Raw genomic sequence first — 16,592 nt, forward strand, 5'->3', positions numbered from 1 at the left:
GTTTTCGGCTTATGTTAAATCATTCTAAACATGCCTAAGGCTGATACACCATAGATAAAAGACTTCATATCTAAGAATGTGCGTACTTTTTTCATTCTTTTTCTTGGATTATACCTCTTGTGTATTAGTAAGTGATCAAATTACTACATCGAGTGATAAAAGGCTCCTTAGTTGTACAAATAAACCCTCCAGAGCTATTGCTTCCCGAGACCTTTTGGAGAGCTCTGGAGGCATGCATGGCTATGAGTCGGGGTTTGGGGACTCCCGTACCCGGTGCACCCTACGGCTGCCAACTAGCCGCATCTACGGCGCTTTCCAACACACACCCATGGAGCCAGGATTGAAATTGATCTTGATGTGGAAGAGCCAAAAGTTGAATTCAATGATTCTTACCAATGGCTCGCCTTAGGATTTTCTATGTACTGACTCATACAACTCATTGCATAGGAAATCTCAAGCCTAGTGGTCATCGGATAAGTTACATTGTCCACGTATTGCATGTAGAAATTGAATTTCATAACTACTTTAGCCTTTGTCAAATCCTGAGATAAGCTTTTTCTCTATGTCCCTTGTGCACCAGCACTATCTACAATGGATGCTAGGAAGTGTTCTGACTCCAAAGTCCTACTACTAGTTCGTGGAGGCTTTAACTCCAATACGGAAAGGGCTGTAAATTACAAATCCCTTTGGTGGAACTGGTCATGATAATTCCTCAAGTGAGCTTGTGTTGTTGACAAATGTGGTGGCTCGCTCATTTGGGCAGACCATGTTATCTGGTATATGGTGAATCACTTGGATTTGTTTTACCCGGATATGAGTTTAGTAGCATCATTTACTGCATTCCTCATATGGTTGAATGGACCTACAAAACCCATAGTTGAAACTCTTATCACTTTTATCTCTATAATTGTAATTCAAGGGGTTTTGGAATATGTGGAAAATCCAAAGGCCAAAGTTTTTTCTTCAATGGATAGTGAGCACCGATCACCGTTATGTCTAAAGCTATTCACAAAATGGTTTATGATGTCATATGCTAATCCCACAAGTGAGAAGCACAGCAAACTATCAAAGGCAAACAAGGAACTAAGAGATACAAGGGAAGGAAAACAACAATCAGGCCTTCATTCTATCTGAAAAAACAATGAAAATCTCAAAGACTTTCCAAAATTCCAAAGCATGAAGCTTGTGAAGACTATAAAGCCCATTTCTACTGTTATTAAGGTTCGTACCAAAGCCTTAAATAGCCTGTAAAACTAACCTGCATTTTTTAATGTGCACACCACTTTTTTGTTTGACCCCATTTACCTCAACTTCTACAACCTGATTCAAGTAACACACAAAAGATACACATTATCAGGAGCATCTATTTCTTCACAATTACATGCCTGTACATCAAGCTCAGCAAATTCATCATTTAGCTCCGGGCAGCTAAAATTTATCCCTGTTTGTCCCCTATGAAAAAATATGTTCATGTTCGAATCAAACTTATTATCACAAAAGAAGTGAGTATGACCCTCAAGTGAATTGCAATCATTCATAAAATAGGGTATAAAGAATGATTGTTGATAATACCACAGCCATTATGTTTTGAGTACTCATTCCTCACAAACCACAACATTTTATGGAGAATCAAAACCTTCACTTTTAACGTGCCTTTCTATGCAGGACAATCTGAGACGTTAGGCACTAAAACATCCAATTCTACATTGTAATGGGAATAATTCATGTCAGAGATTACTCATCTATTTGTCCCCAATCACAAATCTTAGCAAGTTTCAATCTTCCTTTGATGCGGTTTACAATGTGGAAATTAATGTAGTACTTACTTCAGAAGGCCCTACAAGCCACTGGAAAAAAGGAACTGTAATAGCAGCATTGAATTCAGCAGACCATTTTGTTGGGGGGAAGAGCTTTCGAAACTGCAAAAATAATTCACAACAAGATGTATCAGGAAAGATACATTGCATTGCATACCTTACTATAAACTAGTAATATATGGGAAGCTCATCGCAGTCCACATAGAATAATGTCATCTTTGATCTTATCATTTCGAAGACAAAAGTGCTTCAATCGCCCTGCTAGATAGGCTCACCCTAATCAGACGACAGATGATGGCTAATGCAAGATGTATCTTTTCATACTTCTTCAGGTTCTCAACTGATCCAATAGGAAATTTGACAAAAACTTCACTAGACTAAGGAGAAGAGATCAAAATTCACATGCTAGACAATAGACAGTCCAGGCTGTTCAAACAGCTTACAACTGCAAACCCACTTCAGATATATGTGGAATTTGTAAAACAGTATCTGATGCATTCTCAATTGAAAGTTTTAGCTAGAATCCTTCCACAAGACAAATAAATCTTGGTGCTTCAAAGAAGCTAACCACAAAAACAAAGGCACCATATTCACCAGATGCCTACAAATGGCCCCAAAGTCCTACTTTCATATGTCAAACTTTCCCACCAGCAATGATTGCACACAGGTGTAGGAGAGTTGAAATTACTAATTTTAGAGGCACTCAAGAACATAAAGTTCATGTCTTGTGATCATGGCACTGTGTACGTACCTTCAAATAACTATATAAAATACTATTTACATAGTTATTGATATGTAAGGTCTGTCATTATATGGAACTTTCTCTTTGACACTATTCACACACATGCACACACAAACTATAGTGGACATTGCACACACTCATACACGTGATAAATTATTAAATCAAGATGAGGGAAGAGATTGAGAGAGGAATGCCCGAAATGGAGAAGTATAAGGGAGAACTGGCTGGCTATCTAAAACACCCAGCCCAGGATTCCAAAAGCCCAAACCCTCCAATAGGGGACAAGGGCCTGCAATCTCCACAGAGGACAGACACAGTAGTGGCTGAGAGGCAAGGAAAGGAGAGGTGAGCAGAAGAGGGGAAGAGGACACATTTTTTTTCCATTTCCTGCTTTTTTTACGTTCTGTCTGGAAGTGTCACTGCTTGATCTGACAAAATGCATTGTTGGTCACCCTGTCCCCCTCCTAATCAAGCATGCGGAGGTGGTGCCAGAACCTGAAAATAAGACCTCCCAAGTATTGTATACTGTCACATCATACACTAGCTCTTTGTCATGCATCAAATACATGGTCAGTCAGAATGTGTTGGAGATCATAACTAGGAGCTACCAAGGTTCACCTTCATAGCTCTTCCCAAAACCCACATCATCAATGATCAGCAAGAGACTGAGCCAAGGTGACTGCTTTCCTCCCAAACCATCCACAAAGTTAAATAGCTCATAAGTATAAAGGCCAAACAGCATTATTTCGTTCCAATTGTGCTCACTATCCCCTCAATCCATCCGCTTACCTTGTGGGCCCACATTGCCTCCCTTGGGATCTATAGGTCGCAAAGTCTTCTATTCAGATGAGTACAGGTATCGAATGCCTAAAAAACTCCATAAAACAGCAATATATCCACAATGAGACAATGCATTTCTCCCCTCAATGATCCCACTGAATTTGAATATGTATTCCAATGTAGAGTGGTTACAATGAAAGCTGAAACTTGCTTGTCCCTTAGCACTAGCCTACAGTCTCTATCTTCGTATGAATGAAAGTGTCTCTATCTTCACATGAATGAAAACCTCTATTACTGTGGGATGTATCTTGACCGTCATGGCTTATCATGATTGTCCAATAGCACTTTGGATATATTAGCCTATATCACTGCTTGAGATACTTTGGAATCGCATGGCTTATAATAACTGTCCACAAACATCTAGATATTGCGAGTCCCTGCATTTTCTCTGGGTACTACTGTGTAATTAGCTTCCAAAGAGCCAACCCTCCCAGCTTCTCCCAGAAAATCCAAGCGAGACAGGAGTGAGAAGGAAGAAGGACAAAGCCAGGAAAATGAGGAGGTGTAACTGGAAGGCAGGGGAAATAGGGAAGGCAACGGGGGAAGAGAAGGGAAGGGGAGGGGTGGCAGTGCTGTATTGAAAAGGCAGTCACTAAAGCATAGTTACTAGGGAATGTGCACGCCAATGGAACGCCAACACCCTAGGGAACGGGAACGCCAAAATCCTAGGGGACGGGAACGGGAAGGGAATGCCACATCACCATACTCATTCAAAAGCACACTATATGCACAATTGCTTTTGGACAAAATTTGGAGTCAGGATGTCAAGACATAAGAAAAATCCTAATGATAGATGAATTGGGACTCCAAATTTGGAGTGAGGAACTTACGATATAAACAAAATCCTCATGATAGACAAGACTTAGGTTGGGGAACTAGACGTTCCATAGGTGTTCTCCAGTGTTCCGTAGCCGTTCTAGAAGTCTGAAGTTCCATAGGCGTTCCATAACCATTTCTGAAGGGAACGCCATTCTAGCGTTCCACAGCTACGGAACGGGGTTCCCTAGCAACTATGCACTAAAGACAGCAAAAGAGGAAAGTAGAGAAGCAACCAGAGGAGAGGAAGATGGAGGGCAAATGGGCAGTGGTGATGGATGAAGAGCCCGTGGGGGTGGAAATCAACTAAGAATCTCTTTGACTCCCCCCCGAACCCCTAACCCCCTTTTAAATATCAAAATCGACCCTCTTATGGTTGCATCTCCTTGCGAACCTCTTAGTTGATTTCCACCCCCCAAAGGAGGGCTTGCACCAGGATGTAGGAGGACAGCAAGAGGAGCAAGGAGAGGAAGCAAAACGTGAGCGAGAGCATGAGGGGGGAGAGCGGAGACAAATGAACAATGAGAAGGAGAGAGCTAGAAGAAGGTTTTTCACATATTTGATTCTTGCAAGGCTCACAAGTGGAGCCCAACAATTGTTGTGGTCTTCTTCAATATTGTGTGCGGTCATACCAAAATGTAAAAGAGTAAGAGGAATAAGAGGTGTCAAAGTGAATTCATGGCACAACACAAGCCTTAAGCACAATGATTAAAGTTTCCTCAATGCTGTTCCCTGAAGAGTTGTTGCAGAAAAATCTATTGTGTTATACTCGCCTAAAGACTAAACTCACACGTCACCAATCCTCTACCTTCCCCCACATAAAACCCCTTAGAGTTCATGCCTGGGAAACTTGAAGATAGAACTACAATGACTACAAATTTAAACAAAATCCAGCACCAAAATCCGAAACTGCTGTTCCCTGAAGAGTTGTTGCAGAAAAATCTATTGTGTTATACTCGCCTAAAGACTAAACTCACACGTCACCAATCCTCTACCTTCCCCCACATAAAACCCCTAAGAGTTCATGCCTGGGAAACTTGAAGATAGAACTGCAATGACTACAAATTTAAACAAAATCCAGCACCAAAATCCGAAACTGAATCTTGCAGCAAAATGATACCGTTGCCGGGGCTCCAGGTGGCAGAATTGAAAGCAGAACTTCACGGACTGCTTCCTTTTGTTGTGAGGGTGTCCGCCCTTTCATAACTTGTCTTGAGACATCTACAAAACTTTCATAGCCATTGATCTCTGCAGATGCCCCTGAACACAGCTGAGAAGAAATTTGACTAAACAGAGTATGAAGTCTAAAAGAAAAGTAAAAGGACTTCTTTGAACATTAACAACATAAAGAGTGATTTGACATCCAATGTCCTTCAACATCAAATCATGGAAGAGAAAGAGATGGAAAAAAGCAACCTACAAATTACAGATTTCTATGTCAAACGCTAATCCACCTGAACTCACAACTTTACATTCAGCACTCTCACAAGTATTTAATGCACACACATAATTTATCTACAGGAGCATCGTCTACAAACCAACCATGCAAACAATAGTAAGCACCTACATTCTAAAACTTCATTATTACATGGTTTGTATGTCTACGATATAAAGTTGTTCTCTGCATTTTTCAAATTTCTCCCTTGCAGTACAACCACCTCTTAAGGAATCCGAGCGGCACTGTAACAAAATCTGTCAGCTCTGCTTAACTGATATCATGATGCACATCACTAGAGCACTGAGTCCTGTGGACGAAGAAGAAATTTATTGGGATGCCCAGCCAACACTTTATACCATCTCTCTTCATGCCTTCATGGGTGCTAAAACTGCTGAAACTATTAGATTGAAAGGGCAAATTAATGGCGGGACTGTTCACATGCTTGTGGACAATGGTAGCACTCATAGTTTCATCAAGTCTAAGACCTTCCAAAAGGTGGGACTGATTGCTACTGAGATTGACCATGGGTTGAGAGTAGAGGTGGCAAATGGACAGCATTTGGTCAGTAAATTTTGTTGCCAAGATGCAAGGATCAAGCTCTTTGAGGATTATGATTTTGCTAGGGAGCTTGGCATTGGATATGGGCCCAATTGATGCTGTCCTGGGCTGTGATTGGCTGAAATCCTTGGCAAAATCAGCATGGACTTAAATGCCTTGTCACTCAGCTTTGTCGAAGGGGAAGATCTAAAACATTGGATGGTATTGCAACCCCTAAATTGCAGGTCGCACTTCCCATGTTGACGATTGTGATATGCAGAAATTGCTCTCAGAATTTTACAGATGTGTTTGCTGATATGTCTTCACAATTGCCTCCACGAAGAGATGTTGATCATGCCATAGTGCTTGAGCTTGTTAGCAAGCCAATTAATAAGGCTCCGTACCATCTCTTGAAGGTAGAATGAGAAGAAGTGGCCACACAAGTGCGAGAATTGCTTGAGAAGAATTTTCTCTCATAGCACTTCTCCTTTGGCATCTCCATCAAGGACAAGCAAGAACATATCAGACGTGTCAAACAAGTCCTGGAAATCTTGAGATCGCATCAGCTTTATGCTAAGGCCAGCAAATGCACTTTCATGGCGGAAGAGGTTGAATATCTTGGCCACATTGTGAGCAAGGATCGAATTTGGGTGGATCCAGCCAAGGTAAAATGCATAAGGGACTGGCCACAGCCGCAAAATCCCACCCAACTTTGAGGCTTTTTGGGTCTGGCTTCTTTCTACAGAAGATTTATTGAACATTTTGCCAAGAGGGCAGCCCCTCTCACTAACTCGTTGAAAAAGGATGCTTTCAAATGGTCAGGAGAAGCACAACTCAGTTTTGAGGACCTCAAACGTGCCATGAGTAATGCACATGTATTAGTGTGCCCTGATTTTTCACGCCCTTTCATTGTAAAGGCGGATGCAAGTGGCAAAGGCCTCGGGACTGTTCTGAGACAGCAACATGGAGTTATAGCTTTCGAGAGCAGAAAATTTACACCCAGTCTCTTACAGCCTCTCCCTATTCCAGAAGGCAAATGGACTCTAGATTTCATCACAGGGTTGCCTTCTATAGAGAAGGAATGGGATAGCATTTGTGTGGTGGTGAACAAAATGACAAAACAAGCTCATTTCATACCCACTAAGACCCGGTATTCAGCATCACAGGTTGCTTGGCAATTTTTGAGCATGTTTTCAAGCACCATGGCTTCCCTCAAGAAATTGTCAGTGACAGAGATGCAAAGTTTATGGGGTCACTTTTGGCAAGAGTTATTCACAGCGATGGGTACTCTCCTCACACCTAGCACTGCTTACCACCCCAAGACGATGGACAGTCAGAGAGGGTGAACAAATGGGTGGAGGAATACTTGAGGCACTTTTGTCATGATACACAAAGGTCCTGGGATAAGTGGCTGGCTTTGGCTGAATTTTGATACAACAGTAACAAACACCTTTCCCTTGGCATGAGCGCTTTTGAAGCAATTATGGATGCAAGGTTGGGGTGCCGCCTTTAATGTCAGACATAGCTGTGAAAAATCAGCAAGCAAGGAGTGACTTGGAAAGAATGGATGCCCTTCTACAATTGGCTAAAAAGAATATGCACGATGCCCAAGCCAAGCAGAAGAAGTATGCGGATGAACGCAGGAGGTATCTGTCTTTTGAAGAAGGGGATTATGTGCATTTACGCCTCCATAAGAACCGTTATGCCTTGCTGAAAGTTAACACCAATACGAAGCTTGCTCACAGGTATTACAGCCCCTACAAGATCATCCGCAAAGTTGGAGAGGTGGCATATGAGTTGGAGCTACCCAGTACCTCCAAGATTCACAATGTTTTCCATGTGTCCTTGCTGAAGCTGCATGTAGGACAGCATGTCCAAGTTCTTCCTGAGCAGGGTCACATCCTGAGCGCATCGTGGGTTTCAGAGACCATGTGCTCAGAAACAAGATCTACGTAGATTCAGCGCTTTTTGCTTCCCTCTACTTCGCATAGCTATGGTGATGGCACACACACAGTTTCACCTCTTCATTCCATTGGTCTACATTGATTCTCAGTCCATCGATGCACATCTCCAAAGGCTGCGAATCCGGAGTTTCAGCAGCATAGATTGGCAAAGGATGAATATTCACCCAGCAGCATTAGCACTTTGCCAGCAGTTTGCGCTTGGATCGGATGTGGAGTTTTTGGGCAAGCATCGGGAGCTTACCATCCAATTGATTTATCAGCGGTTGTATTTGCCAATGGATGGGAGACTGTTTGTCCAACCAACGTGTTCAGCGGAGGCGATGATGGCTGAGTTTGGCAATCCTGCTCGAGGTGAGTACCTGAGCATGAAAATTCATGGCAGCCAGAAAGCATTATCCAGGGCTACCCCTATCTCCTTCCGGGCTGATTATATAAGTCTCCATCCACCACTCATTGTACAACTTCTGAAGTGACATCTAATCCTCTCTACTCTCCCTCCTCCTTACTACTACCTACTGCCTATGCTCCCTCACTCTCTCTCTCTTCCCTACTCATTCTCTCTCCTCCCTCTCTCTCTCTCTCTCTCTCTCTCTCTCTCTCTCTCTCTCTCTCTCTCCTACCCCTTCTCCTCCCTTCTTCCCCTTTCTCTCTCTCCTTCTGCTCCTCTATCCCCCTTTCTCCAAATGTGTCCCTCCCCTTTTCAACATGACCTGACCTTGAAGCAGACTAGCATCCACGGTGGCCTAGACCCATAGTAGGCCCGAAACATACGAAACGTTTCAAAAACGACGTTTCGCATCTGAAACCTGCGTTTCAGCCTTCAGGGCCCCCAAAAAACCTGCAATATTCAAAAAACCCTAATTTGGCCCGATTTTGAAAAATATGGTGTTGCATTGCATTTTTGCCGTCCATACGTCTCAAATCGCCACCCATACGTCGCCCGTATGCTGAAATCAATCTTCAGCCGTACACTTGCCTTTAGCCCGTCCAAGTGCAGCACATACATGAATCATGATTCATGATTCCATGTATCTTTCTCAATTCTAAAATATGGCCATTGATGCTTGGATCTACAATGATGTGTTGTTAATTATCTGATTTAGAAATTAGTAATATGTTTCAAGCATCCAATCTCAAGTTCTAAGTGACATATCAAATGTCTGTGCACTATGTTTCATGAGTTTTTTACAAGTGTTGGACTTCTAGTGGTAATAGTCTAAAATGTTTTAATATTTTTTTTTAAAAAATGGATATTTAAATATCCTATTATGCACGAAACGTTTTTACAGACGTTTTAGGTTTGCTCCGAAACGTTTCCAAAACCCCGAAACCCGTTTTGAAATGCCTCGACTACTATGCCTAGACCTAAGGCTAAGGACTAGTTCTGAAACAATGAACCTATAGCTAGGAGGTGAGCTCTGTAGCTCAACACTTATGAGTTCCATTCCCTTTGTATATACTCCATTCGTGCATCTTTGTGGTTTGATAAGCTAAAAGATCCTAGCCTCAAGGTGTTACCCAAGGGGTAGGGACTTTACACTTTGCTTAGTCTCATATCTCAGATGGCATGATCCTTTCCAAATGGATGCCATCACATTGTGTCTGTCTACATCAAGCAAACATGACTGTATTTGGAGCCCACATTTGGCAAGACTAGCCTTATATGAAGGATTCATCTGCTACATGTAGCATAGGTAATTTTGTTGCTTCTCTCCCCCACCATTCCAAAACCTTACGTTAGAAGCATCCTTCCACAATAGCTCCATCTAAGGCCGTGTCAAAGGAGGGACTCTCCGAAACAAGTGTTTGATGTCTTCCTTGCAACAAAATGCCCTTAACGGTCTCCTACTGGTTTTTGAAGCTGGGGCAATGGGAAGGGATGTTGGATAAATAGGGTCAATGCCCCATCTGCTAGCCCAAGTGCAACAGGACTTGACACATTTCTGTGCAAGTGTAGATGGTGTCACATTGGCACCTATAGGGGGATTGAGTGAGGCTGCCATCCGGGCAGCGCTTAAGCAAACTTTCCTATGTTTTGCTGTAGTTTCCAAAATTTAACTTTACTCAAACTCCCCCTGACACGTCCCAGCACTCCTGAAACCCCTGATCTGCAAAATAACCACACACAACATCAGAACTGAGCAGGCTGCTCACCACCCAACCGTGACATCTACGGGATGTGATCCCGAATCAGAAGATGTCCCCTCCGAGCCACGAGCTGAGCTACTGGCACGAACTCCCAATCAGATCCTAACCAGCCTGGTGTCCCATACCACCAGGTGGCGCTATGAAGCCCTGGATCTGCCACTGGGCCTTGGGCTACGCTAAGATGCAGGCGCGCGTCCGCGACACAATCCAGGATCAGACCTAGCGCCTGGGAACGAGACTTGCTCCCAACTGCACACTGAGAACTGAACCCCCTGGGCCTCTTTTATAGACTCGGGCCCCAGCGCCAAAAATAGCGAAGACCTATAAATAGTTCGTACCCTTGCCACTCAACCCGAGAATCAAGCCTGCCTAGCTCTAAGCCTCCCCAGGCTAACCTGAGCTAGTTCTGTGTACCTAGTACACGTCAGATACCAATCCGTGCACATGACATACTCCCCCTCCTCTAAGAACTCACTCCTGAGTTCGCTAAGAAATCCGGAAATGTTCTTTGGAGGTTTTGTAATGTCTCCCATGTTGCATCCTCCTCAACACGATCCTTCCACTTAATCTTGTATTCCGTGATAGTACGATTTCGAATCTGTCTTTCACGAAATTCAAGAATAGATTCAAGTTCGTGAGGAATAAAAGTCAAATCTGTAACTTCTATAATCTCATGAGGAGAAACAAGTTGATCATCTGCACCCAATACTTCTTTCAGTCTACTGACATGAAAGATTGGATGTACTTTAACATCAGGAGGCAATTCGAGTCGATATGCAACTGGTCCAATTCTTTTAATGACCTTGAAAGGACCACAGTATCTGGGGGATAATTTCGGAACCAAACCAGTACTTAGGCTCTTGGATTCCTTAGGAATTCTCAAATATACCATCGTTCCTTCAGAGAACTCTCTGGGTGAACGATGTCTATTAGCATAAAATCTGTCCCGATCTTGGGCACTTCTAATAGACTCCTTGGCAAACTGCAACATTTCCTGCATGTCTTGCAAGAAGTTCTTAGCAGCATCATTTTGAATCCCTTTTAATCCAACCATAACTGGTGACTTAGGTTGAAACCCGTACATAAGCATAAAAGGACTATAACCTGTACAAGAATGCTTTGCACTGTTGTAAGCAAATTCAATCATGGGTAGATAATCTTCCCATGAAGACTGTCTCTTAGATACATATGCCCGAAGCATGTCTTCAACCAACTGGTTGACCTTTTCTGTACTGCCATCAGATTGTGCATGATCCGAGGAACTCATACTTAGAGTAGTTTCCAACTTCTCAAATACAAGTGTCCAGAAGTTACTTGTAAACTTTGAGTCCCTGTCACTGACTATGTCAGATGGCAAACCATACAGCTTGAACAAGTGGTCCACAAACTCGTGAGCCAACTAAACAGCTAAAATAGTTGTTCTTGTAGGTAAGAATCTAGCCATTTTTGTCAAACGGTCGACTATGACCCAAATAGAGTCATGACCCTTACGCGTTCGAGGCAAACCAGTAATAAAATCCATGGAAATACTTTCCCATTTATTACCTGGAATCTGTAATGGCTGTAATAAGCCCGCGCTTCTAAGGCGTTCAGCCTTAGTAACCTGACAAACCCGGCAACCTACTACATAGTTCTCTATAAATGCACGCATCTTAGGCCAATAAAAGGTATGCTTCACCAGAGACAGAGTCCTATGTATACCTGGATGTCCCGCACTAGGAGCATCATGACACTCCCAGAGAATCTTGGATTTAAGGTCCAGAACATCAGGCACACAAATCTTTTCATTCCGGAACAGCAAGCCGTTCCTAATCATCCACTGACCTCCCGCCGCCTGTATCCTAGGTGGCACAATCCCTGAGTCCTGGTCAACCATGGAGCGCCCATCCTGGACTCTCTGCCAATAAGAACTGAAATGACTATCAGTTGCGTATAGCCCTCTCAAGGATTGAAATAGGTCTGAGGATATTTCCATAAATGACAAAGCATTTACAAACTTAACTCGACTTAAGGCATCCGCCACACTATTCAACGAACCCTTACGATAACGTATTTCGAAATCAAAATCCTGCATTAATTCTGCCCATCTAGCTTTCCTTCCTCTCAATTCTGATCCATCACACACATACTTAATTGACTGGTGATCAGTCAATACAAGGAACTTTGAACCATACAAGTAGTGTCTCCAAACCTTGAGAGCATACACTATAGCATAAAGTTCCTTCTCGAGTGTGGGCCAACGATACTGAGTGTCGTCTAGCTTCTTACTCTCGAAAGCTACAGGTTTGCCCTCTTGGAATAGAGCTGCCCCAATCGCATAAGCACTCGCATCGGCCTCTAAAACATAAGGCCGGGTAGGATCGGGTAATGCAAGAACGGGTGCTTCCTTGATAGAAAACTTCAAGGTTTCAAAAGCCTTGTTCATTGCATCATTCCAAGAGATCGGCTGGGTAGACCTGCGTCCACGACCTTTCAATATGTTGGTCAAGGGTGCCGTGATATGTGAATAATCACGCACGGACTTCCGAAGAAATACCGTAAATCCTAGAAAAGAACGAAGTTGTTTCACAGAGTCTGAGGGATAAGCCATTCTAAAACCTTCTGGATACGATCCAGATCAATGCTAATACCTTCAGAAGAAATCTTGTGTCCTAAGTAAATGATCTCCTTCATAAAGAAGTCACATTTACTCATCTTGGCATAAAGCTTATGCTGTCTTAGAACAACTAAGACAACCCGGAGGTGTCCTATGTGATCCTCAAGCGTTTTACTATATACGAAGATATCATCTAAGAACACTACAACAAATTTGCCCAGAAAATCCCTGAACAAATCGTTCATCATCTGCTGAAAAGTAGCAGGAGCATTGGTCAAACCAAAAGGTAATACGAGGAACTCGTAATGACCATACCTAGTCCGGAATGCGGTCCTATCTATGTGTTTAGCATAGATACGGATTTGATGATAACCCGTACGCAAATCAATCTTAGTGAAATACTTCGCTCCGGCCAAACGGTCTATCAAATCATCAGAACGAGGTAAAGGATAGCGGTTCTTAATTGTAACTTTATTTAATCGTTTATAATCTATACACATTCTCCAGGAAAAATCTTTCTTCTTTCTTAAGAGGACAGGTGCACCCCAAGGTGATTTACTTGGGCGGATATAGCCCATATTCAGGTAATCCTGAAGCTGGATAGCTAACTCATCCTCCTCTACCTGGCTCATCCTATAAGGTGGTACACTGATAGGTTGAGCCCCTGGGACTAAGTCTATGCGATGATCTACTGCCCATTCTGGAGGTAAACCTTCCGGCAGTTGAGCTGGGAATACGTCTTTAAAATTATCTAACAACATTCTCAATTCCCGGTGTTCAAACACACTTAATTCATTTTTGTTAATTACCGAAACAACAAATGAAGAAAGTGGAATCAAAACACACTGATAGACATCATAATGAGAATTGTTTAATATATTCCGAAGCTGCATCGCAGATACAATAGGCCCCTGAGAAGGAGGGATTTGATCACACTGAATACAAAATTGGGTGTCCTTGTCTACAAAAGAAAGCGTATGCTCCGTCCATCCGATCTGAATATTGTGGGTTTTAAACCACTCTATCCCGATCAGCAAGTCTACATGCTCTAGATGCATAACATAACATGTGAGAGCTCCTGTGTAGGCTTGAATCCGGATGGGAAGCACTTCAACCTTGCGATCCCAAAACTGCTTCCCAGCTGGAAGCTGCACCTCGTAGGTGTGGTCGCTAGGTACTGTGGACAGCCCCATCTTCTGCACAAATTTGTAATTAACAAAATTGTGAGAGCTGCCCGGATCAAAGAGAATGTGAACATGTTGGTCCCTAACTTCTCCATAAACTCGAAAAAGATCATGGGAACCAAACAACGAAGTATTAAAGGTACAATTACAAGAAAGGGGGCAGGTAATGACATTTACTGAAATACCTGTCATCGTAACTGTTGGGGTAAAGGCACATTGCCTACCCTTATATTAAAGAATTAAAGTTAGGACACCTATGACTGTCTTAAGACAGTCATAGGGTAAACCTAATCCTAATAAAACTTAAGTGAGTTTGTGGTGTGGCTCACTCATCACTTCACACCCGCACTATTGTGTCTCTCTCACTCTCACTCTCTTGCTCCCTTTCCACCTCACTTCCCCTCCACAACTGGTATCAGAGCTTTTCTCTCCCTAGCTTCCTCCCCTCCCGAGCTTTCTCTCCCTAGCCTACTACCCTTTCCGTACGGACGTACGGGCAGCGCCGTACGACCGTACGTCGTCCGTACAGTCGTACGGACGAACTGCGACTACAGCAGGCGGGCGGCGCACCAGTCGACGGCGCGGGAGCAGACCAGTCGACGGCGCGGGAGCAGACCAGTCGACGGCGCGGGAGCAGACCAGGGCGACGGCGCGGGAGCAGACCAGGGCCACGGTACGGGAGCAGGGCGGCGGCGCATTTTCTTGGTATCAGCTCCTCTTTAGCAGCTGTGCGAAGCTGCATCAGGCAGCTGTACAGCTGTACAGCTGCTCCGTGACGTTGCGCAGCGGCGCACTCCTCCAAGGACTGCCGTACAGTTGTACGGATTTCCGTACAGCTGTACGGACGATGTCGCCACATCCACAGGAAGCTACACAGATTTTTCTTCTTTCGATCTGTGTGTAGCAGGGAGGTACATTTTCTTGGGATCTGTGTCCAAAGATTTTTTTTTTGGGGAAGCGTGCTGCTGTAAGGACACAAGTACAGCAGGACAGCAGGAGTTTCTATGCATTTACTGAGGAAAAATCTCAGTTTTGGGTGAAATTATCAAAGGGCTTTTGCCTAGATGTGTTTGCAGTCTATGCCTTGAGGCAGTGTGTAGCCAGGGAGCACACATTTGCTTTATTTCCGCAGTGCATTTGGTGACATTTGTTGCAGGTCACATTCTTTGTACACATTCTGAAAATCTCAGTTGAGCCACGCTTGGTCAGGGCGCATCGAGTTTACTCGGTCCCTAACTGCCCATCGTTGACAGTGCTCAAAAGATTTTCTTCTGGGTGTTTGTACTTTGTGGTTTGTGTTGTTACTGAGTACACAGAGGCAGTCTATGCTTTGCACATTGTCAGGTACAAGAGTCAGAGAGATTTTCATATTGCATGCTACCTCATTGTTGAGGTGTCCTCCACTTGATTCAGGTGTCAGATCAAGGGGCTTTTGCCCAGACTTTGTTTGATTGCACTTGGGTTACCAACAGAGATCTTCAGATGCATTTTCTCCCCTTGGTATAAGGGTGATTGCTTGGGATTTATCCCATTTCCTGTTGCAGGTTTTGTGTGACAGGCTGAAGAGTCATTTACTGTTTTTGGGGTGTCAGTCAAGTATTTTCTGCAATTTGAGACAGTGACATACCTCATCTGAGGTGGGAGAAGTGATCAGTACAGTCAGTACAGCAGTGTTTACAGCAGTCTGAGTGGTTTTGTCAGATAATTATGCACTGTTAAGCTCTTGTTGAGCAGCAGCAGCAGTCTGTAATTACTGTTTTTTATGCCTCTTTGAGCACAGAACAGTTTGTCAGAAGGTACAGTACTTGCAGGGACATTTACTGTTTTGCTGCAGATTTGTCAGTAAAATCTGCAGCAAAACAGTAAATGTCCCTGCAAGTACTGTACCTTCTGACAAACTGTTCTGTGCTCAAAGAGGCATAAAAAACAGTAATTACAGACTGCTGCTGCTGCTCAACAAGAGCTTAACAGTGCATAATTATCTGACAAAACCACTCAGACTGCTGTAAACACTGCTGTACTGACTGTACTGATCACTTCTCCCACCTCAGATGAGGTATGTCACTGTCTCAAATTGCAGAAAATACTTGACTGACACCCCAAAAACAGTAAATGACTCTTCAGCCTGTCACACAAAACCTGCAACAGAAAACAGCACTTTTGAGAGTGCTACTGGCTCTTGAATAGAGCAGGCTTTTCTGAGAAATCAGAACTTTATTATTCAGTCTTTTTACTTCCAGGGAGTCAGGTATTTTCCTCATCTGATATGGCATCAGGAGGAGGTGATTCTTCAATTCTGAACATAAAGAAACTGGAAGGAGCACATAACTATGCATTATGGGCAGAACAGTGCTTGAATGTTCTTCTGTTAAAGAAGATTGCTAAGCCCATAAGGGTAAAGGGTGTCAAGCCATCTGATATGGCAGCTGATGATTGGGAAGAGCTTGATTTGTCTGCGAGGGCAGCTATTATGCTTACTATTTCAGACACTCTTGTGTTCAATGTACAGG

At 43.3% G+C, this 16,592-nt stretch overlaps 1 protein-coding gene across 5 annotated transcripts in view; it reads right to left on the reverse strand.

Moving 5' to 3' along the window:
* The window catches only part of LOC147898483 (beta-carotene isomerase D27), a 54,227-nt gene that overhangs the window by 26,967 nt on the left and 10,668 nt on the right, over positions 1-16,592 (reverse strand). For 3 of the 5 annotated variants that reach the window (XR_015541526.1, XR_015541525.1, XM_087379116.1), the window contains exons 2-4: positions 5,336-5,475; positions 1,827-1,919; positions 1,259-1,320 (exon numbers count right to left, since the gene is read on the reverse strand). Coding sequence is in view for 3 of the 5 variants with exons in the window: in XM_087379116.1 (XP_087235242.1) it covers positions 1,259-1,320; positions 1,827-1,919; positions 5,336-5,475 (295 nt within the window). In the remaining 2 variants the exon portion in view is untranslated. The remainder of the gene's footprint in view (positions 1-1,258; positions 1,321-1,826; positions 1,920-5,335; positions 5,476-16,592) is intronic. The other 2 variants (XM_087379117.1, XM_087379119.1) reach the window with 2 other exon arrangements.

The sequence above is a fragment of the Dipteris shenzhenensis genome, chromosome 9, assembly GCF_047967505.1.
Source record: "Dipteris shenzhenensis isolate YYH24624 ecotype China chromosome 9, Dip_SZ_1.0, whole genome shotgun sequence".
In the NCBI taxonomy this organism is placed as follows: Eukaryota; Viridiplantae; Streptophyta; class Polypodiopsida; order Gleicheniales; family Dipteridaceae; genus Dipteris; species Dipteris shenzhenensis.